The sequence below is a fragment of the Ictalurus punctatus genome, chromosome 21, assembly GCF_001660625.3.
Source record: "Ictalurus punctatus breed USDA103 chromosome 21, Coco_2.0, whole genome shotgun sequence".
Classification (NCBI taxonomy): domain Eukaryota; kingdom Metazoa; phylum Chordata; class Actinopteri; order Siluriformes; family Ictaluridae; genus Ictalurus; species Ictalurus punctatus.
In genome coordinates this window covers 19,574,436-19,595,052 of record NC_030436.2, presented here as the reverse complement: position 1 = coordinate 19,595,052, position 20,617 = coordinate 19,574,436, and the positions used below count along the sequence as shown (strand labels likewise).

The window sequence follows — 20,617 nt, the reverse complement described above, 5'->3', positions numbered from 1 at the left end:
CATGCTCTGTTTTTCTCACTTTCTTGCTCTCTCGCTCTCTCTGTTCCTCCTCGTCTGGGTGTTTCTCACTCTGTTCCTCATCCCTCTCTCACTCTCTTCCTCCTCATCTCTCAGTCTTTGCATTTCATGCTGTCTGTGTTGGGGGAGAGGAGAGAGAGAGAGGAGAGAGAGAGAGAGAGAGAGAGAGAGAGAGAGGAGAGGAGTGTGATGGAAGTGGACAAAAGCAAAATGATTGAGCGGGAAGGTGGCTGAGGAGCTGAGTACGGGGCTGCAGGGCTCTGTGTGTGTGTGTGTGTGTGTGTGTGTGTGTGTGTGTGTGTGTGTGTGTGTGTGTGTGTGTGTTCACACAAAGAAAGCTCTGTTAGCACTATGGGGGGATCCACTCCTTATGCATACTGCATACTGCTGAACACACACACACACACACACACACACACACACACACACATTTTCACAGTGTAAACACACACACTTACTTAATTCACTGCATGCTTACTGTGTACAGTTGCTGTGGTGTCTGTCTGTGTGTGTGTTGTGATAGACATCTAGAGAAAGTGTGAGACACACAGTCTTGTGGTGTGCAATTATGCTGTGCGTGTGTGTGTGTGTGTGGGAGAGAGACGGAGCTGTGAGTGTGTGTATTTGCCAAAATGTCCAAAATATAATATCACATCCGGTACGCTTTCTCACTCCCTCAATTGTTACACAAGTGTGTGTGTGTGTGTGTGTGTGTGTGTATATGTTTGTGCGCGCACACACTCTGTTGGTTCTGAAAGACAGTTGAGGTGTCTACTGGGAACTTGTGCTGAAAAACACAACAGCAAGAAGTGTGTGTGTGAGCGAGTCTTCATTTCCTGTGTTCCCTCTTCTAAATGTTTAGGTTAGCCGTGTAAAGGTTTCCATGGCGATGTGTGAACAGGACTTTGCTTCCTTTCTCTCTGTCTCTCTCTCTCTCTCTATTTTGTGTGTGTGTTTGATCTGTGATTATCGGTGCAGCTCTTCTGAGAAATCTGTGGTGTCTGATAAGCATCTCCAGTCGGCATCATACACACTCCGTCCCACAGAGCTCGGTGCTCTCGTTATCGACTGAACACCGAGGCTCCGCCACTCAGCGTCTCCGATTGGCTCGCGCCAGTGCGACAGAGCTGTGGCTAGCCTGCCGCCGTACCACGTGGGAATTTTAGCTAGCCGAGATCTTCGGATTAGGAGTGCTGTCACGGAAACGCAGAAAATTAGCCATACCGTCAAAATAAAAGTCCCCAATTTATACAAAAATACTGTTAATACCCAAAGGATATACTATCAGCACACAGCGATTGAATGAATCATTTCTGTTGCTTGCGTTAATCTCCGAATCATCATCATCATCATCGCCATCGCACATGCTACAGGTCCTTTTCTTTCTCCATTTTGCTGGAATTCATTTCAGGAACTAAAGTTTTGGGGAACAGAAAAACGCCAGCTTTCACGCGCCGTAGAATTGACCCGAGGAAAGAGAACAGTTTCTCGTCTTTCTTTTTTTTTTTTATCATTCTAAACTCAGTCACTTTCTTATCTTTTTACCAGCTCTCCGCCGTTTCTCAGGAGCGTTAAGAGATCAGATCTCTGCACATGACCACTGAGATGCGCCTTTGACGTGTAAATTTATTTAATAATTTGTTTATCGTACCGTATAGCATCATACTCTATCGTACCGTATAGTATCATTCTGTATCGTATCGTACCGTATAGTATCAGTATCGTACCGTATAGTATCATTCTGTATCGTATCGTACCGTATAGTATCAGTATCGTACCGTATAGTATCATTCTGTATTGTACCGTATAGTATCATACTGTATCATATCATTCTGTATCGTACCGTATAGTATCATTCTGTATCGTATCGTACCGTATAGTATCATACTGTATCGTATCGTACCGTATAGTATCAGTATCGTACCGTATAGTATCATTCTGTATCGTATCGTACCGTATAGTATCATACTGTATCGTATCGTACCGTATAGTATCAGTATCGTACCGTATAGTATCATTCTGTATCGTACCGTATAGTATCAGTATCGTACCGTATAGTATCATTCTGTATTGTACCGTATAGTATCATACTGTATCATATCATTCTGTATCGTACCGTATAGTATCATTCTGTATCGTATCGTACCGTATAGTATCATTCTGTATCGTATCGTACCGTATAGTATCAGTATCGTACCGTATAGTATCATTCTGTATCGTATCGTACCGTATAGTATCAGTATCGTACCGTATAGTATCATTCTGTATTGTACCGTATAGTATCATACTGTATCATATCATTCTGTATCGTACCGTATAGTATCATTCTGTATCGTACCGTACCGTATAGTATCATACTGTATCGTACCGTACCGTATAGTATCATTCTGTATCGTACCGTACCATATAGTATCATACTGTATCGTACCGTACCGTATAGTATCATTCTGTATCGTACCGTACCGTATAGTATCATACTGTATCGTATCGTACCGTATAGTATCATACTGTATCGTACCGTACCGTATAGTATCATACTGTATCGTACCGTACCGTATAGTATCATACTGTATCGTACCGTACCGTATAGTATCATTCTGTATCGTACCGTATAGTATCATTCTGTATCGTACCGTACCGTATAGTATCATTCTGTATTGTACCGTATAGTATCATTCTGTATTGTACTGTATAGTATCATACTGTATCGTATCATACCGTATAGTATCATTCTGTACCGTACCGTATAGTATCATTCTGTATCGTACCGTACCGTATAGTGTCATTCTGTATTGTACCGTATAGCATCATACTGTATCACACCGTACCGTATAGTATCATTCTGTACCGTACCGTATAGTATCATTCTGTATCACACCGTACCGTATAGTATCATTCTGTACCATACCGTATAGTATCGTACTGTATCTTATCATATTCTGTATCGTACAGTATAGTATCGTACTGTATCTTATCATATCATATTCTGTATCGTACTGTATAGGATCATTATGTATCATATCGTACTGTATCTTATCGTATGGTATCGTACTATATCATATAGAAGTCACATGGTTAGTCGAACGGAGTGCAGGTTAAGTGTCACATGACCTCAAAAATGCATCTAAAGGAGACCGTCCAGTAAGTCAGCGAGGGTGTGAAGGTGAGATGAGAAGTTATAAATTAGGACAATACAAAAGTACAGGAAGTTATTGACTCTATAATAATATTGTGATGTTACGGTGTAAAGTGGTCCTCGGCTCATTATAAGTCATCATGGATAACGTTAAAATGCATCATGGCCACATCCAGCTCTCTACGCTGCCGTGTATCAGTGTGACGCGAGCACTAGCGAGCCGTTCTGTCGAGTTAAATATATCACCCACATCAGACCTGCTCTCAAACCCGAGTGTGTTCAGAGGCAGGAGACACCGAGGACGAGCGATGAGCTGCTGCTGCTTCTTAATGTCTGAATGCTGAATTCAGTGTGTGTGTGTGTGTGTGTGACATTTGTGCAGCAAGCTGTGATCGTAGCCTTGGTGTTTTGCTTTTGATGGATGACATTTTAGCTACGCGTGCGCGCACACACACACACACACACACACACACACACACACACACACACACACACACACACAAACCCCAAAGAACAGGAAGGCAGGTGTTTAACACCTCGTCAGATGACTTAATGACTAATGACTTAACCAGAAAGCACGCAGCTTCTCCGCATGAAAGAACAGGAAGTGACTCTGAGCCCCACTTCCCTTTCCTCCTTTACGTTTTCTACTTCATCTGATTCACCTAAAGAAGTCCAACTTTATTTTAAACTTTTATCGTACAGAAGGAGCTCTGCAGTAACGCACTGAAAACAGGAAAACAAATACACCTTCAACGAAGAGTCACAAACTCTCACACCCCTTTACAGAAATAAACGTGGTGGCGTAGTTTTGGGGGACATCCTCGTTTTTAATTTTGTACTGTAACACTTCCGGGGAAAAATATTGACGGTTTTCGAGGACTGATAATTAGGCTGAGCTTCATGATCGTCCAGTTAGATACTCTGGAGAATGAAAATGTCCCACCCCCAGCTTGTTATCAGTAAACATGCTTCATCTCTGTGTTTTCGGCTCTGCGTCTTCTTACACCCCCCCCCCCCCCCCCCCCCATTTGCTTTTGATGATCTTTTCACTCCGAGTAGTGTGAAAACAAACCATGTAGCAATCGAATCAAAAGCACCCATTTCTCTCCAATTCAGACTCCGTAAACGGACTCGTACGTGTGAAAGTGAGTCCCCATCAGTGTTTTGCAGCCCTGTAGGAGGAGGTGTGTGTGTGTGTGTGTGTGTGTTTGCTTGCTTGCTTTTACACGGACAGAAGGTTGAAACCGCCCCAGGCAGTCCGTCTGTCATTTACAGCCAGACGCCAGAAAATCACAGCTGGGTCTCACACACACACACATTCATATATATACACACACACACACACACACACACACTCATCTGGCCAGTCATTATAGCACACATGCTCAGACATTTCTGTATGTCGTTACTAATGAATGTGAGCACTTTAGCGTTTGTTTCCTCCCACTAGCCAAGTTTCCATCCGCTTTCTGCGCATTTCTGTTATCGACAAAGTGAACGCGCGTTAAAAAACAAACATTTGCGATATTTGTCGCCTCCCTCCTGTTTCCATCCGGTTGGTCTTTTACAGATGAAATGGTGCGCAGAAGAAAATCTGCCCTTGAGCCGTTTCCGTACATAATTTTGTGTATATCGCAGATTGTGTATATCGCAGATTGTGTATATCGCAGATTGTGTATATCGCAGATTGTGTATATCGCAGATTGTGTGGCCCTTTTGCACGTCCTCAGATCTTTGTGAAATGGGGGAAGTATCGAGACAATGAAATGGAACTGACCAGCTTACTTCCATTTTAATTTCGCAGATAATTGCCGACTGAGCAGCTGCTCCACACTGACCTGGTCCTGTGATATTTCGTACGACTGCAGTTTGCACTTGTACAGTAGGGACGAGGTCAGTGTGGAGCAGCTGCTCAGTCTGATTGGGCTCCAAGTATGTCGAAGCCCGTGGGCATAGCCGGAGTGGCTCGGCAGGAGATTCGGGAGAATTCCCCGTGGGTCGCTCATAAAATAAGCATTCTTACTGAAATACTCGTTTCATATTCGTTTGAATGCAGACAGACATTTTTTAATGTTACAGTCGGACTTTGTGTAGCAGGAAACAGTCCTCCGTCATTTGTTATTTATCTTTATTTTCTTATTGAGACATGTCGGTAATAAATATCACGGGATAGTTCGTTTATTAAAGTTCTTCCACCACGAGATAAAAACCCGGCTGGTTTTGGGCATCAAACTCCCGAGCTGAAGATCGGTTTCACTCTGGCACCGCCCACAGTGGAGGTAGTGCCGGTAGAGCCGCGCCCATCACAGGTTGCGACCGACCACCAGGTTCCGACCCGAAAGCCGATCGCCATCACTCCAGACTCGCTCTCATTCATATGTACAGAAAGGGGAAGAGAAACCGGTCTGTGGATGAATTCCTTGAGGGTAAAAGATATTTTAACAGAATGTCCACTCTTGAATGATATCAGACAATGTTTTTACTCAAAACACGTATTAAGGGGCATTTTTTAAAAAGGTTTCTCCTGGAGTAATTGCAGAATTTCTATCATAACACCATTGACTTTGTTACGAATGTGGCCGTTGCTGCGGATACGGCGTCGCGTTATAAGTAAATAAATAAATAAAGCGAGACAGCTGGTGTCTGCGTCTGAGGAAATGATCGGCTGTAAGATGATGTCATTGTTTACTTGTTTAATGTATTTTTATTTATGGCCGAGTGACTGCCGTGAGCTCCGACTACCTCGTAGTCATTTCTCTTTGTTTTCAAAAAGCATGAAAATGATCAAAACGTGTGATTTCACTGACCGTGTCATCCATTTAACGTTCAGGTGTTAAGTGAATGCAAAAAAAAAAAATATTTAAAAATACCACGGTCATATCAGATCTAATGCTCACACACACACACACAAACACACACACAGTGAAATTAGTCACTTCCACAAGCTCGCTAATGAAATATCGTCATCGTCACGGCAGGCCTCCGGAGATCAGGTTCCATCAGCGCACTTCTCTCTCCTTTCTCCACTTCCTGTCAGACGTGAAAAACACAGCAGGGATAATTATCTGTCTGCTGAAGAAAAGGATGGTGATGGGAAGTGAGTCGGATTTAACGAACACCGTTAACCTGTTAAAAATAATACAGAAGTACAGCCTCGTCTACGGAGCCGGGTCCCACGGCGAGCGCCACGACTTCATCACGCGGACTGAAGAGGAATGGAGTGCTGAGATTTCACTTAATGAGCTCATCCGTCTCTACAGACCAAACACTACCGGAGTAGAGCGGAGTGATGGCCTCGGCGCACCACTCACGCCGGCTGTGATTTCAAATAATAAGTCCTGTCTCTGTGTCAGTCACGCCCACGTCCCTTTATTATTACTAGTTTATTACTGACAAACTTCGTTACCCAAACTCCCCTTCGACACCATGTGTTTCTGGTGTCTGGTCTGGTCACCGTGGAGGAGGCGTGGCCTCTGTGTTCTGGTCACCGTGGAGGAGGCGTGGCCTCTGTGTTCTGGTCTCCATGGAGGAGGCGTGGCCTCTGTGTTCTGGTCTCCATGGAGGAGGCGTGGCCTCTGTGTTCTGGTCTCCATGGAGGAGGCGTGGCCTCTGTGTTCTGGTTACCATGGAGGAGGCGTGGCCTATGTGTTTGGGTCACAGAGGAGGAGGTGTGGCCTGTTTTTGGGACACAGTGGAGGAGGCGTGGCCTCTGTGTCCTGGTCTCCATGGAGGAGGCGTGGCCTCTGTGTTCTGGTTACCCTGGAGGAGGCGTGGCCTATGTGTTTGGGTCACAGAGGAGGAGGTGTGGCCTGTTTTTGGGACACAGTGGAGGAGGCGTGGCCTCTGTGTTTTGGTCACCGTGGAGGAGGCGTGGCCTCTGTATATGTCAGTCACAGTGTATTGCATTGAATCATCTCATTTTCATTTTCATTCCCTTTCAATTTAATTTAGCCTTCATCCTGAGAAAGCCAGCGAAGACCAAAACCTCATTTCCTCATTTACTCCCTCGTGACCCATCTCCCTGCAACACATTCACAAACACACACACACACACAGTCGAAGGCATGTGTGTGTTTTGCCTCCCGGTGTGTGTTGTGTATTAGCTGTGGGACTCTGGGAGGCTCTGAGTGATTGTGATATTTACAGTCATTACAAATCCCAGTCCAGAGCTGCGGTGTTACAACAGATACCTTTTACACACACACACACACACACTGAATCTCCGCATCTACAGTGCCATTATGTTATACCCTTTGTAGTCAGCGTATATAGTGATTAGGAAGCCATTTGGGATTCAGCCCAGGCTGGTTCTGGTCCGAGTTGTTCTCTAGTGATTTAGATGTGAATCTGCTGTGTGCACAAAGCCACATGTTCACCAAATACTGCGTCATTTAGGAAATTCTATAATCGTGCCTGTGATGAAAATCCCCCACAGTGCACTGCAGTAGGTCAGTGACGTCTCGTCATTTTACTTTCTTTGTGATAAATAGGCATGGCGTAAAGTATCTTCTTCCTGTATGTATGTGTGTATGTGTGTGTGTGTGTGTGTGTGTGATGCTCACCGCTTGTGATTACCAAAAATCACACCCACCTCGCAGTCACTTGTGTAAGAGTTCAGCGTGAACGTTGTGGGAATCTCAGCTTCTTCATATTGTGTGTGTGTGTGTATGCGGCCCTCCAGCACGAGGACTCGACGGACCACGTATAAAATCCAACAGAAACCCGGTGTGTGTGACGGGAGTGAACGTGTGAGAGTGAGTTGACAGCTGTATGTGGATTTCACTAATGGCAGATCAGCGGTGTGTGTGTGTGTGGGTGTGTGGGTGTGTGTGTGTGTGTGTGTGTGTGTACATGTACGTGTGAGAGAGAAGGCAGATAAGCAGTGTGTCACTGTGGTCTTGTGGAAATAAACATTGCTGAGACAAATTGAAGCCCCTCTTCCTGTTGCGGTAACTCCTCGAGAGAATGAGAGAGAGAGAAGAAGCTAAGGCCTCTGTCTGAATTAGGGTAGATGTGGTTGTCTGTGTGTAACGTGTGGTTACTTTCTCTCTGCAGGTGCGGGGGAGTCGGGGAAGAGCACCATAGTGAAGCAGATGAAGTAAGTAATGACACACACACACACACACAGAGCACTGAGGGAAAGCTCTCATGCAGAAATGAACTGATCTGATTTCTGTTCAGTTTAGACATTGCACACAGACGTATTGAGTTAGGTGTTGATATCGCCCCCTTCTGGAGAATCTTCACCCTCTAAAAGGGCACTCACTCATTCACTCACTCATTCACTCACTCACTGACAGACTAATTGACGCACTCACACACGCTCATTCTCTCACTGACACATACACTCACTCACTCACTCACTCACTCACTCACTCACTCTGAGAAGGATTGTGTGACAGGTTCAGGTTGTGCTGCGCCGAAGACGGCTGTATCTGAGCCTGTAGCGGTGTGAGTGTAACTTGGAGCTCCACTGAGGAAACGCAGTGAATAACAGCTGTGTTACTAACGGCAACGAGACTTCCTCTGAGACGAAGTATAGAATAAACTCGCACAGAGGAGCCTGCACGTCGCCCTGCGTCTGTAACCGTAACGCTACGGCTGTAGACACAGAATCGTCAGATGTCCGAAAGTTTAAAGCCACAAATTCAGAGTTTCAGTTAAAACACAGGATGTTAAGCTGCTCTTTATTTTCCTCCTGCAGCTGGAAAATTCCACGTCTCATTCGAAAATGCCTGTTTTTAAAACTGGACACACTCCAGAGCGCTGTGTGTGTGTGTGTGTGTGTGTGTGAGAGAGAGAGAGAGGGAAGTAGAGGGAGTTTATAGTGTGTTTTCTCTTCAGACTCCAATCTGAGATCTTCACTTCCTGTTTCAGTCTCTCTGTCTGTCTCTCTCTCTCTCCTTATCAAGCATAAAGAAACATGTACTAGTGTGTGGAGGATATTTTGGGTCAGTTACAATTTCAGACATGTTTGTTTCGATAGGGAGATTTTCTCATCCCCCCCTCTCTCTCCCCCTCTCTCTCTCTCTCTGCAGGATTATCCATGAGGACGGATATTCGGAAGACGAGTGTAAGCAGTACAGAGCTGTGGTCTACAGCAACACCATCCAGTCCATCATGGCCATCATTAAAGCTATGAGCAACCTCAAGATCGACTACGAGGAACCTGCCAGAGCCGTGCGTACACACACACACACACACACACACACACACACACACACACACACACTCAGCTAGTGCTGTAGTGAGAAAGGGACAAGTTATGCAGACGTTGTCCTCCCATCATGGCCGCCATCGATGTGGCGTGTCTAAAAGTATTTTCCCAAGTGGGCGTGGTCTAATATTCTAAGTAGCGTGGTTGATTGACAGCGCTCTGTCCGAGACTCCCAGTCTGTGATGCCGTTCAAACCGATCTGTTATTAACAGCTCAGTGGGAGGGGCATGTAACATCAGCCTGTGATTGGTGAGGATGAAGCGTAACGGTATGATTAGCCCCGCCCAGTTTACATCAAAAATGTAGGTATTTAACTAAATGTTTAAAACTTCTGAATGAATGTTATCCTGTTGCCTCCTTCAGTTAGTGGAGCAGCATCATTTCCACCTTCGAGAGCGCTAATGGGAATGTTTTATTACAGACTCGTTAATATTTAAACGCATTTGAATATTAAATCTTTTAGATCATTAAAATGGCCCTGCATTTTTTAAAGGTGTGCGACAGCCCTATATATACACACACACCGCTTTATCTCCGCATTACTCATCGCCTTATTATTATTAAAGAGTCTCTGATTACTTTTCCAGATTAGACTCCTTCCCCAGCAGCTGTACATGAGCTCAGAGCAGCACAAAGCCCCTCTCTCTCTCCCTCTCTCTCTCTCTCTCTCTCTCTCTCTCTCACACACACACACACACACACACACACGGGTCTGTGAAACGCTGCTTTCATTTGTGGTCCTGATTGAGAGTTTAGGGGATGAAAGCCTGGTATTGTTCTCCTGCCAAAGCCGCAAAATCGAATCAGAGAGGGAAAATAACTGCAGGGCCAAGACGATTTCACACCTCACACCTCACACAGACTGAGAGAGAGAGAGATAGAGAGGGGGAGAGAGAGATAGAGAGAGGGGGAGATAGAGATAGAGAGAGGGGGAGAGAGAGAGAGAGAGGGAGAGATAGAGGGAGAGATAGAGAGAGGGAGAGAGAGAGGGAGAGAGAGGGAGAGAGATAGAGAGAGAGAGGGAGAGAGATAGAGAGAGAGAGGGAGAGAGAGAGGGAGAGATAGGGAGAGGGGGAGAGATAGAGAGAGGGGGAGAGAGAGAGGGGGAGAGAGAGAGAGAGATAGAGGGGGAGAGAGAGAGAGAGATAGAGAGAGGGAGAGAGAGAGGGAGAGAGAGGGAGAGAGATAGAGAGAGAGAGGGAGAGAGATAGAGAGAGAGAGAGAGAGAGAGAGGGAGAGATAGAGGGAGAGATAGAGAGAGGGAGAGAGAGAGGGAGAGAGATAGAGAGAGAGAGGGAGAGAGATAGAGAGAGAGAGGGAGAGATAGGGAGAGGGGGAGAGATAGAGAGAGGGGGAGAGAGAGAGGGGGAGAGAGAGAGAGAGATAGAGGGGGAGAGAGAGAGAGAGATAGAGGGGGAGAGAGAGAGAGAGATAGAGAGATGGATAGAGAGAGAGATGGATAGAGGGGGGGGGAGTTTCACTTACTCGGGTGAAGGAATGATAAAAGTGGTGATCTTCACGCCGTCCTTTACACTCTCACGTGTTCCTCTGAGATGGGTTTTATCTGATGTGATGGACAAATGAGGCTTTTTAGGAGGCGACAGTGACCGGAGTGTGTGTGTGTGTGTGTGTGTGTGTGTGTGTGAGAGAGAGAGTGTTTCCTTACTGGGTCACAAAGCACTTCTTTCAAGCTACAAATGACACAGTTGTAATACAGAAAAAAGAGTAAAGGCAGAATTATAATAGCTTTTAACCACACGTATGTGTACACAAGATGGCTGCTGCATGTGTCCTGTGGTGTGTAGCAGTGCGTGGTACTGTGTTGCAGTTTGTCACATTGTGTTGCAGTGTGTAGCTTTGTTTAGCTGTGTGTATCTCTGTGCAACAGTGTGTATCTCTGTTTAGCAGTGTGTAGCTGTGTGCAACAGTGTGTAGCTGTGTGCAGCTGTGTTTAACTGTGTGCAACAGTGTGTAGCTGTGTGTAGTTGTGTTTAACAGTGTGTAGTTGTGTTTAACAGTGTGTAGCTGTGTGCAGCTGTGTTTAACTGTGTGTAGCTGTGTTTAACAGTGTGTAGTTGTGTTGCAACAGTGTGTAGCTGTGTGCAGCTGTGTTTAACTATCTGTAGCTGTGTTTAACTGTGTGCAACTGTGTGCAACAGTGTGTAGTTGTGTTGCAACAGTGTGTAGTTGTGTTTAACAGTGTGTAGTTATGTTTAACAGTGTGTAGCTGTGTGCAGCTGTGTTTAACTGTGTGTAGCTGTGTACAACAGTGTGTAGTTGTGTGCAACAGTGTGTAGCTGTGTTTAACAGTGTGTAGCTGTGTGTAGCTGTGTGAAGCTGTGTTTAACTGTGTGTAGCTGTGTTTAACTGTGTGTAGCTGTGTTTAACTGTGTGTAGCTGTGTTGCAGTGTGTGTGTGTGACAGGTGTTAGCTGAGTTTACATGAATGATTTAGGTTTTTATGAAATAATGAAGTTGCAAGACAAAAGGCTGATTGAGGATTAATGTTAAGCTCAGAATAAACTCTTGTGGTTTGTCTTGTGTGTGTGTGTGTGTGTGTGTGTGTGTGTGTGTGTGTGTGTGTGTGTGTGTGTGTGTGTGTTACATGATGTCCTCTTTGTACAGGTGGTTGAACGCTTGTCACGTTGTTGCTGCAATACAGCCGTAAAACGCTCCATCGGACACGCAGTGCTCCCTCGTTAGCTGTGAAATTACTGAGAACTGATTGCGCTGAATGTCTGCAGAGCCCCCGCCCCCCGCGAGCCGTTACTATAGAAACCGTAACATATTAGAATGAGCGTGTTGATATAAACCTGTCGTTCGTGTTACAGCCTCCATGCAGATATTCTGACCAATCAGATTCGAGAATTCAGTAGAAATTTTGAACAACTCTGAATTTTGAAGTCTTAAAGGAACGTCACGATAGTTCCTCGGACACTCGATATCTCGGTGAAGTGTACTGCGAGACTTTTATCATGATTTCGATGTTGGATGATGGTATCGCCCAGCCCTCCTTCCCCGTCCCGCTCAGACACGACGGCTTGCGGAAACACGGAGGACAGAACTGATGAATAATTTTATTAGTAATTGTTTATCACGATGCCTAATGATGCATAACTCTGCTGTTGTGGTTTGTCTTGTGTGTGTGTGTGTGTGTGTGTGTGTGTGTGTGTGTGTGTGTGTGTGTGAGAGCAGGACGATGCGAGGCAGCTGTTCGCCCTGGCCGCAGGAGCGGAGGAGCAGGGCCTGTTCCCTGACGATCTCTCCGGCATCGTCTCCCGCCTGTGGGCCGACGGAGGAGTGCAGAACTGTTTCGCCCGCTCCAGAGAATACCAACTCAACGACTCAGCCGCTTAGTGAGTGTATACACACACACACACACACACACACACGTGACCAGACACAGTAGTGTGTGTAAAGTCAGTGCGTTTCCTGATGATCAGTTGCCTGAAAGTGTTCCATCTTCAGTTCACACCATGTTACGCTGGTCATGGAGGACGCCGCCTACGCAGGCGGGTATTCGAAATTATTTATTTATTTATTTATTTATTTATTTTCGGACCAGCACTTCCCAAAATAAGAACTGTCCCACTGGGAAGTCTGCATCCGCGTAAGGGCCCTAATCTCGGACGGCGCCGGGGGCGATCCCGTCGTTCTGTTCAGCACACCCTAGACACAACCGTAAAGATTATAAAGTGAATCCGGATTAAACTCGGAGCTCCGAGTGTGCAGGAGTCCTTTCGGGAGATTCAGGAGTGCGCCCTGTCCTCCCTCAGCACTTCTCCAGGCTTGATCACGCTGTGCGTGCGTGCGTGTGAATTAATAATGCATGTGTAAACGTGTTCGTTTGTTTATCAGTTTGTTCATGTGAAGCTCGACACCCGAGTGTAGCCGAGAGAGAGATGAGGAGGTGGAGTAGAGATGATGGGAAGGGAGAGAGAGAGAGAGAAAAGGATAAACGTCGAGAGACGAGTACTCTGTAAATGTATAACTTCTGTTCTAATCTGCCTGCACTGTTTGCTTCGGCAATAACGTGATTTATAACGTTCATGCCAATAAAGCACTGCCGAGTTTAATGAGAGAGAGAGAGAGAGGACAAACAGTGGAGTAGAGATAAGGAAGAATGAACGAGAAAGAGAGAGAGAGAGAGTGGAGGAGATATGAGGAAGAATGAATGAGAGAGCTAGAAAGAGAGCGAGCGAGCGAGAGAGAGGCGGTGGGCTAGAGACGAGAGAAAGAGGAGTGAAACAGTGGGGCAGAAGAACGAGAGAGAGAGAGAGAGAGAGGGACGGAGGTGAGACTGGAGTGGAGACGAGGAAGAATAGATGAGAGAGAAAGATGAGCAAGAACGAATGACTGAGAGAGGAGAGAAACAGTGGAGTAGAGAAGAGGACGAGTAGAGAGAGTGCAGGGTGGAGGTGTTTGTGGTTTCACAGTGAGTGCGTTGATGTACTGCGCCTGCGTATGTGTGTGCGCGCGCGCGCGTGTGTGTGTGTGTGTGTGTGTGTGGTTGGCGTTAAATGGTAGTCATCACAGGAGGACATTCATTCGGTCTCATGCAGTTTTTACTTTGTTTCTGCCTTTTTGTGTGTGTGTGTGTGTGTGTGTGTGTGTGTTCCCGGCGTCATCACGCGAGCCTGGTTTCTTTGTGGATTATAGACTTGATCCAAAACGCATATTAAATACAACTTAGAGATGAATACCATCGGTGGCGTGGCTGCTAAATGGGGATCAAACAGCCGAGGCGGCGTATAATTAACAGAACTAATTAAACGGCCAATTAAACTAATTACTCTGCGGTAAATTTATTGCCGTGGTTACGAGCGGGGAATTGGTGCACACAAACGAACGCTCACGTGAGTGACGGCCGTCAAAGCAGCTGAGATGAAACTGAGCCCGTTCATACGGCGGCGCTGTTGTTGTTTTAACGCAGTAACGCTGGAGTGAGTCTCATCCGCGCTCTCACTGCGCCATTCAGCCCTAATGAGCAGAACAGAGTCTCAATCAAACTCCACACCTGAACCAACAAGCCCCGTATTCCCCAAACCAAGTGCGCTCAGGACCATGCAATCACAGTGTGTGTGCGTGCGTGCGTGCGTGCGTGTGTGTGAGCGCTGCTCAATCGATCTGCACGCCGTCTCTGCTTACACAGCCGTGTGTGATGAGCCTGACGGTGAGAACGGGCTGCTTACTCCACATCTCGAGACAAGTGGCGCACAGGGTTTATCGTTCCCACGTAGATAAGGAGGAAAGAGGAAATGCGTGTGTGTGTGTGTGTGTGTGTGTGTGTGTGTGTGTGTGTGTGTGTGTGTGTGTGGCGGGGGGGGGGAATCACAAGCTTCAGGATACAGTCAGGAAATATGGAAGTACAAACAGCTGATGCAGATATTTTAGAGTTAAAGGAACCGTTTGGACAAAAATTTTATGTATTGATTGTGTGTGTGTGTGTGTGTGTGTGTGTGTGCACGTGGTCAGCTACCTGAACGACCTGGAGAGAATAGCCAAAGCGGACTACATCCCCACCCAGTCTGATGTGTTGAGGACTCGAGTGAAGACCACGGGCATCGTAGAGACACACTTCACCTTCAAAGATCTCCACTTCAAGTGAGTGCTGTGTGTTCGAATATTAGGCCACGCCCATTAGAACAGTTGTTGTGTATCTGATATTTGAGTGTGTTCTATAATTTCTCTGTTTATTTTCACTCCGACTGCAGGTTTAAAAGAATTTATTCATAAATAAATATTAGACTCAATAAAGCGACGCAGTCAGGCCTTCTTTCTCCTCTGACACTTTCACCAGTGAACCTTGAGAATCACACACGTCTTATTCTCATCCCTAAATCTGTTCATCAGCAAACCCCAACCTGTCTCTCTGTCCACCTGTCTCTCTATCCTCCTCTTTCTCTACACAGCTGTCTGTCTCTTTCTCTCTCTGTCCACCTGTCTCTTTATCCTCCTCTTTCTCTACACAGCTGTCTCTTTCTCTCTCTGTCCACCTGTCTCTCTATCCTCCTCTTTCTCTACACAGCTGTCTCTATCTTTCTCTCTCTGTCCACCTGTCTCTCTATCCTCCTCTTTCTCTACACAGCTGTCTGTCTCTTTCTCTCTCTGTCCACCTGTCTCTCTATCCTCCTCTTTCTCTACACAGCTGTCTGTCTCTTTCTCTCTCTGTCCACCTGTCTCTCTATCCTCCTCTTTCTCTACACAGCTGTCTCTATCTTTCTCTCTCTGTCCACCTGTCTCTCTATCCTCCTCTTTCTCTACACAGCTGTCTGTCTCTTTCTGTCTGTCCACCTGTCTCTCTATCCTCCTCTTTCTCTACACAGCTGTCTGTCTCTTTCTCTCTCTGTCCACCTGTCTCTCTATCCTCCTCTTTCTCTACACAGCTGTCTCTTTCTCTCTCTGTCCACCTGTCTCTCTATCCTCCTCTTTCTCTAAACACCTGTCTCTATCTTTCTCTCTCTGTCCACCTGTCTCTCTATCCACCTGTCTCTCTACACAGCTGTCTCTGTCTCTCTCTCTCTGTCCACCTGTCTCTCTGACTTCATTTATTCAACCTCCGGTCTCTCTTCACCTCCTCTCTCACGCGCGCTCTCTTCACCTCCTCTCTCTCTTCACCTCCTCTGTCTCTGACCTCCTGTCATTCTACAAACCTGAAAAGATGCCTCCACTCCACACGCTTGATTACTCACCACACACACACACACACACACACACACGCACGCACCTGAAGCTAATATGAACCGGAGCTTTCTGAACCATGAGGATCTAGAACTATCAGAGATTTCTGAAGGTCACCCGAGTCGCCTCTCAGAAGCAGCTGCAGTATAACGAGCCCTTTAGGTGCAGAGTCGTGACGCCCCAGGTTCCTGCGCTCTGATAGGGGCGCTGAAGGGCACGTTTCCTCCGACTCTAACATCAAACGCCAAACACACCCGGAAAGCAATCCGTGACCTGGAAATTAAAATGAGTCCATTTTCCCTCTCTCTGAACTTTATAAGGTCTGTGTGTGCGCGTGTGTGTGTGTGTGTTTTTCAAACATCTAACAAGTTCTCATACACACGCTGTAATACCTTACAACGTTCTCTAATACCAGACAACACACAATGCGTTTCACGCACACCTTAAACTGTTTGTTTTCTGTGTCCAGAGGTTCTAAAACATGTCGATCTATAAATCCAGGTCATAATGACATTTTCTAAAACAGCAACAACAATAGCAGTTCATCTCTCTATCTCTCTCACACACACACACACACACACACACACACACTGGACAAGGGCATCTCTCTCTCCAGCTGGGTGTAACCACAGCAACAGTGCCCACACTGAAATGGCACCAAATGCCACTGAAATGGCATCGTTAGTGGACTCCACACACACACACACACACACACACACACACACACACACACACACACACACCCTGTGGAAGAAGTGCTGGAAGAGGAAGGACAGAGCTGTATTCCATTAGCCCTGAGGAGAAAGAGGATGATGATGAGGAGGAAAATAGTGCGTTAGTAGTGGATCAGACTCGATGTAATATCTGATCTGATCCACTGCTGTATGTTTTGTCAGTATTTTAGGTCTGGGTTTCTTTTTTGGCAAAATACGACAGATTCAGCATCTTCATTTTCAGCCTCAATCCATCATTCGCTAATGGAGCAAAGCGGCCATCCTTTCTCAGCACGTTTTACGATGATCGCCTTTACGTTTATTAAAGATAACGTGAGTCATTAAAGACGAGAGTCAGATGTGGTGTAGAATTAATAAGGGGGACGCTGTGCTCTCTCTCTCTCTCTCCCTCTCTCTCTCTCTCTCTCTCTCTCTCTCTCTCTCTCTCTCTCTCTCTCTCTGCAGGATGTTCGATGTCGGAGGTCAGCGTTCCGAGAGGAAGAAATGGATCCACTGCTTCGAGGGCGTCACTGCCATCATCTTCTGCGTGGCCATGAGTGCTTACGACCTGGTGCTGGCCGAGGACGAGGAGATGGTGAGAGAACTCGCTCCTCTTCACGCCGTTTTCCGAACGCGTCCGAGTGGCGCTCTTCAGGACCCCGTGGTCCTCGGTTACGTGTCTGCGTGAGGTCTGAAGAGACGTAGAGCAACCCGGTTCTCGTTTTGTGGCTTTTGTGATCCCCTCTATATTACACACTCAGCTCGGCGTGATTCAAGAGGATGAGTGCGAGAGCAGATAGCTACACACACACACACACACACACACACACACACACACACACTGATGAAGAGAAAGATGTGCAGATTTGTCTTAATGTGATTTTTAAAAGAATGAAGTGTTCTTGAGCAGCATTAGGGTTGCTGTACTTCTGTGTAGAAGAACTATAAAGCCGTCACGTACATTCTGTAGCTGGTCATGTGATCAAGGACACTCGCGTAATCGTTTAAGTCCCGGTCGGGGGTTCGGAGCAGCGATCGCGCAGCTTTATTTGATTTATTTATGCGTAATTCCTTCCCCCTCAGAACCGCATGCACGAGAGCATGAAGCTGTTCGACAGCATCTGCAACAACAAGTGGTTCACGGAGACGTCCATCATCCTGTTCCTCAACAAGAAGGACCTGTTCGAGACGAAGATTGAGCACAGCCCTCTGACCATCTGCTTCCCCGATTACACGGGTAGAAAATATTTCTCTGAAACACAGCACTCGCCTCAGAGTCTAATAATCAGCTCTGTACCAAGTCAGAAGACGCAGATTCATTTCCTAGTACTGACTTTACATTACTTTAACATTAAATGTAGCTGTAAACGGATAAAACTTACAGCGTGTTAACTAAATAATTGTAACCATGGGCGCGCTGCTGCGGTATAAGAGGAATAGAACTTTTGTATGTGCTGTTACAGGTAAATAATCAGCTTCAGGACGGTAACGGTGACTCCGCCCCACCACACCGCCCTGGTGTTGATTATTTTCTTGTCACGGCACAGCCCGCGGTTCCACACTAACGAGGTGTGGCGGTGTGAATTCTGTCCGTGTTCCAGGGTCCAGCACGTACGCCGAGGCGTCGGAGTTTATCCGCACCAAGTTTGAGGATCTGAACAAGAAGAAGGACACCAAGGAGATCTACTCGCACTTCACCTGCGCCACCGACACCGAGAACATCCAGTTCGTCTTCGACGCCGTCACCGACGTCATCATCAAGAACAACCTGCGCGACTGCGGACTGTTTTAGAGGAAAGGCCCACTGACCGCGGGCCCAGGTATGCGCACACACACACACACACACACACACACACACACACACACACACACACTCACTCACTCACACACAGTGTATGCAAATGTATGTGTATCAAATATACACCATTAATGTAAATAACATAATCACTGTCTCCCTTCATTCTTTACCTTCTCTCTATCTCTTTTCCTGTCTGTCTCTGTCTCCCTTTCTCTCTGTCTCTGTCTCCCTTTCTCTCTCTCTCTGTCTCCCTTAATCTCTCTGTCTCTGTCTCCCTTTCTCTCTCTCTCTGTCTCCCTTTCTCTCTCTCTGTCTCCCTTTCTCTCTCTCTCTGTCTCCCTTTCTTTCTGTCTCTGTCTCCCTTTCTTTCTGTCTCTGTCTCCCTTTCTCTCTCTGTCTCTCTCTGTCTCCCTTTCTCTCTGTCACTGTCTCCCTTTCTCTCTGTCACTGTCTCCCTTTCTCACTGTCTGTCTCCGTTTCTCTCCCTTTCTGTCTCTGTCTCCCTTTCTGTCTCTGTCTCCCTTTCTGTCTCTGTCTCCCTTTCTCCCTCTGTCTCCCTTTCTCTCTCTGTCTCCCTTTCTCTCTCTGTCTCCCTTTCTGTCTCTGTCTCCCTTTCTCACTGTCTGTCTCCCTTTCTCTCTTTCTCTCTGTCTCCCTTTCTCTCTCTGTCTCCCTTTCTCAGACTTGAACTGGAGTGATGAGCAGGTGAAGGTGTTCTGACTGACTGCACTGTAACTGTTTCCTGCTTCAGCCTGCCTTTGGAACGGCCGAGCACTCGGAGCATTCACCATTTCACCGACCGTCACCTTCCCCAACCCATCAGTGTTCCTCTCCCTCCCTCCATACCCAACCCCTCTCTCTCTCTCTCTCTCTCTCTCTCTCTCTCTCTCTCTCTCTCTCTCTCTCTCTCTCTCTCTCTCTCCCTCCCTCCCTCCCACCTCACTCATTGCATCACTTCTCTTTTCCCGTTTGATTTTAGACCGCAGCTTCATCGTCTTATCTTTATTAACCTTCTTCAGGCTTCAACCACAAATCAAAATTTATTGTATTACCTTTTTTTTTTTTTTTTTTTAAATCAATGTATTTTTTTTCTATGTTTTTTTTTTTTTTGAGTAATAGCAGAGCTAAAAAAAAAAAAAAAGAGGAGCAAAAAAACTTTTTATATGAATACTTTCGTTTTAGTCTAGAGAATCTGATGTGCAGATTTTATTAAACATTTAATTGCATAAAGTGTTTTTATAGTAGCAGCAGATGCACAGAGAGAAATTAGATTGGAAAAAAAGGAAAGATTTTGTAAAAAATAAATAAATAAATAATAATGTTTACATGTCGTCATTTATATCCAAACAAAACATCGTTGTGCACCGCAGAGTCATTCCTTTTTCAGATTATCTTAAAGTTTAATTTAAAACACACACCAGCTGCAGAAATGACGAAGGTATGAGGGTTCAGGGGTCTGAGCTGGGAAGTGTGTATAAGGACAGTTCTCTCTCATCCATTCCATCCACCCTGTGCCTTTATTATTCCTTATTATTGTTATTATTATTATTATTATTATTATTATTATTCTCACACCCATCTCTCTCTCTCTGTACACTAAGTGTGAGTCGGAAAGTAATGTAATCTATGTAATGAGTCAAAAATCTAATTGGTAAAAAAAGGGTAGTGTTTTTGCTAAAGGTTAAAATACATCCTGTATAATGATTTAATTTAAATAAAAGTTAAGTCACTATAGATGATGCTGTGTAATTTATTTGTCCCCCCCCCCCCCACACACACACACACTCACTCACTCACTCTAGGGGCAGAACCTTACAGTATTTTCAAACTTGGCAAATAAGTTTGCTTTGTATTATTTTTTTTTTTTCTTTTAATGTAATGTTTATTGGATTGAAAGGTTTATCTTTTAACATGGACATTAGTGACGTCTTAAAACAGTCATAGAATCTTCCAGAAAGTGGGTGTGGCCTAACATCTGATCGCTTTCATTTCTTGTAAGCATTAATGCGAGTGTCTTGACCGAAGCTACGGGTGGAGTGTGTGTGTGTGTGT

General features: G+C 45.7%; 1 protein-coding gene across 2 annotated transcripts in view; it reads left to right on the top strand.

Annotated features, from left to right (window-relative positions):
- The window catches only part of gnai2a (guanine nucleotide binding protein (G protein), alpha inhibiting activity polypeptide 2a), a 38,243-nt gene extending 17,944 nt beyond the window's left edge, over positions 1 to 20,299 (top strand). For both annotated transcript variants that reach the window (XM_017450005.2, XM_053673914.1), the window contains exons 2-9: positions 8,213 to 8,255; positions 9,196 to 9,337; positions 12,569 to 12,729; positions 14,849 to 14,977; positions 17,233 to 17,362; positions 17,851 to 18,004; positions 18,369 to 18,587; positions 19,248 to 20,299. In XM_017450005.2, coding sequence (XP_017305494.1) covers positions 8,213 to 8,255; positions 9,196 to 9,337; positions 12,569 to 12,729; positions 14,849 to 14,977; positions 17,233 to 17,362; positions 17,851 to 18,004; positions 18,369 to 18,559 — 950 coding nt within the window. In that variant the 3' untranslated portion in view covers positions 18,560 to 18,587; positions 19,248 to 20,299. The remainder of the gene's footprint in view (positions 1 to 8,212; positions 8,256 to 9,195; positions 9,338 to 12,568; positions 12,730 to 14,848; positions 14,978 to 17,232; positions 17,363 to 17,850; positions 18,005 to 18,368; positions 18,588 to 19,247) is intronic.
- Positions 20,300 to 20,617: the final 318 nt, after the last annotated feature.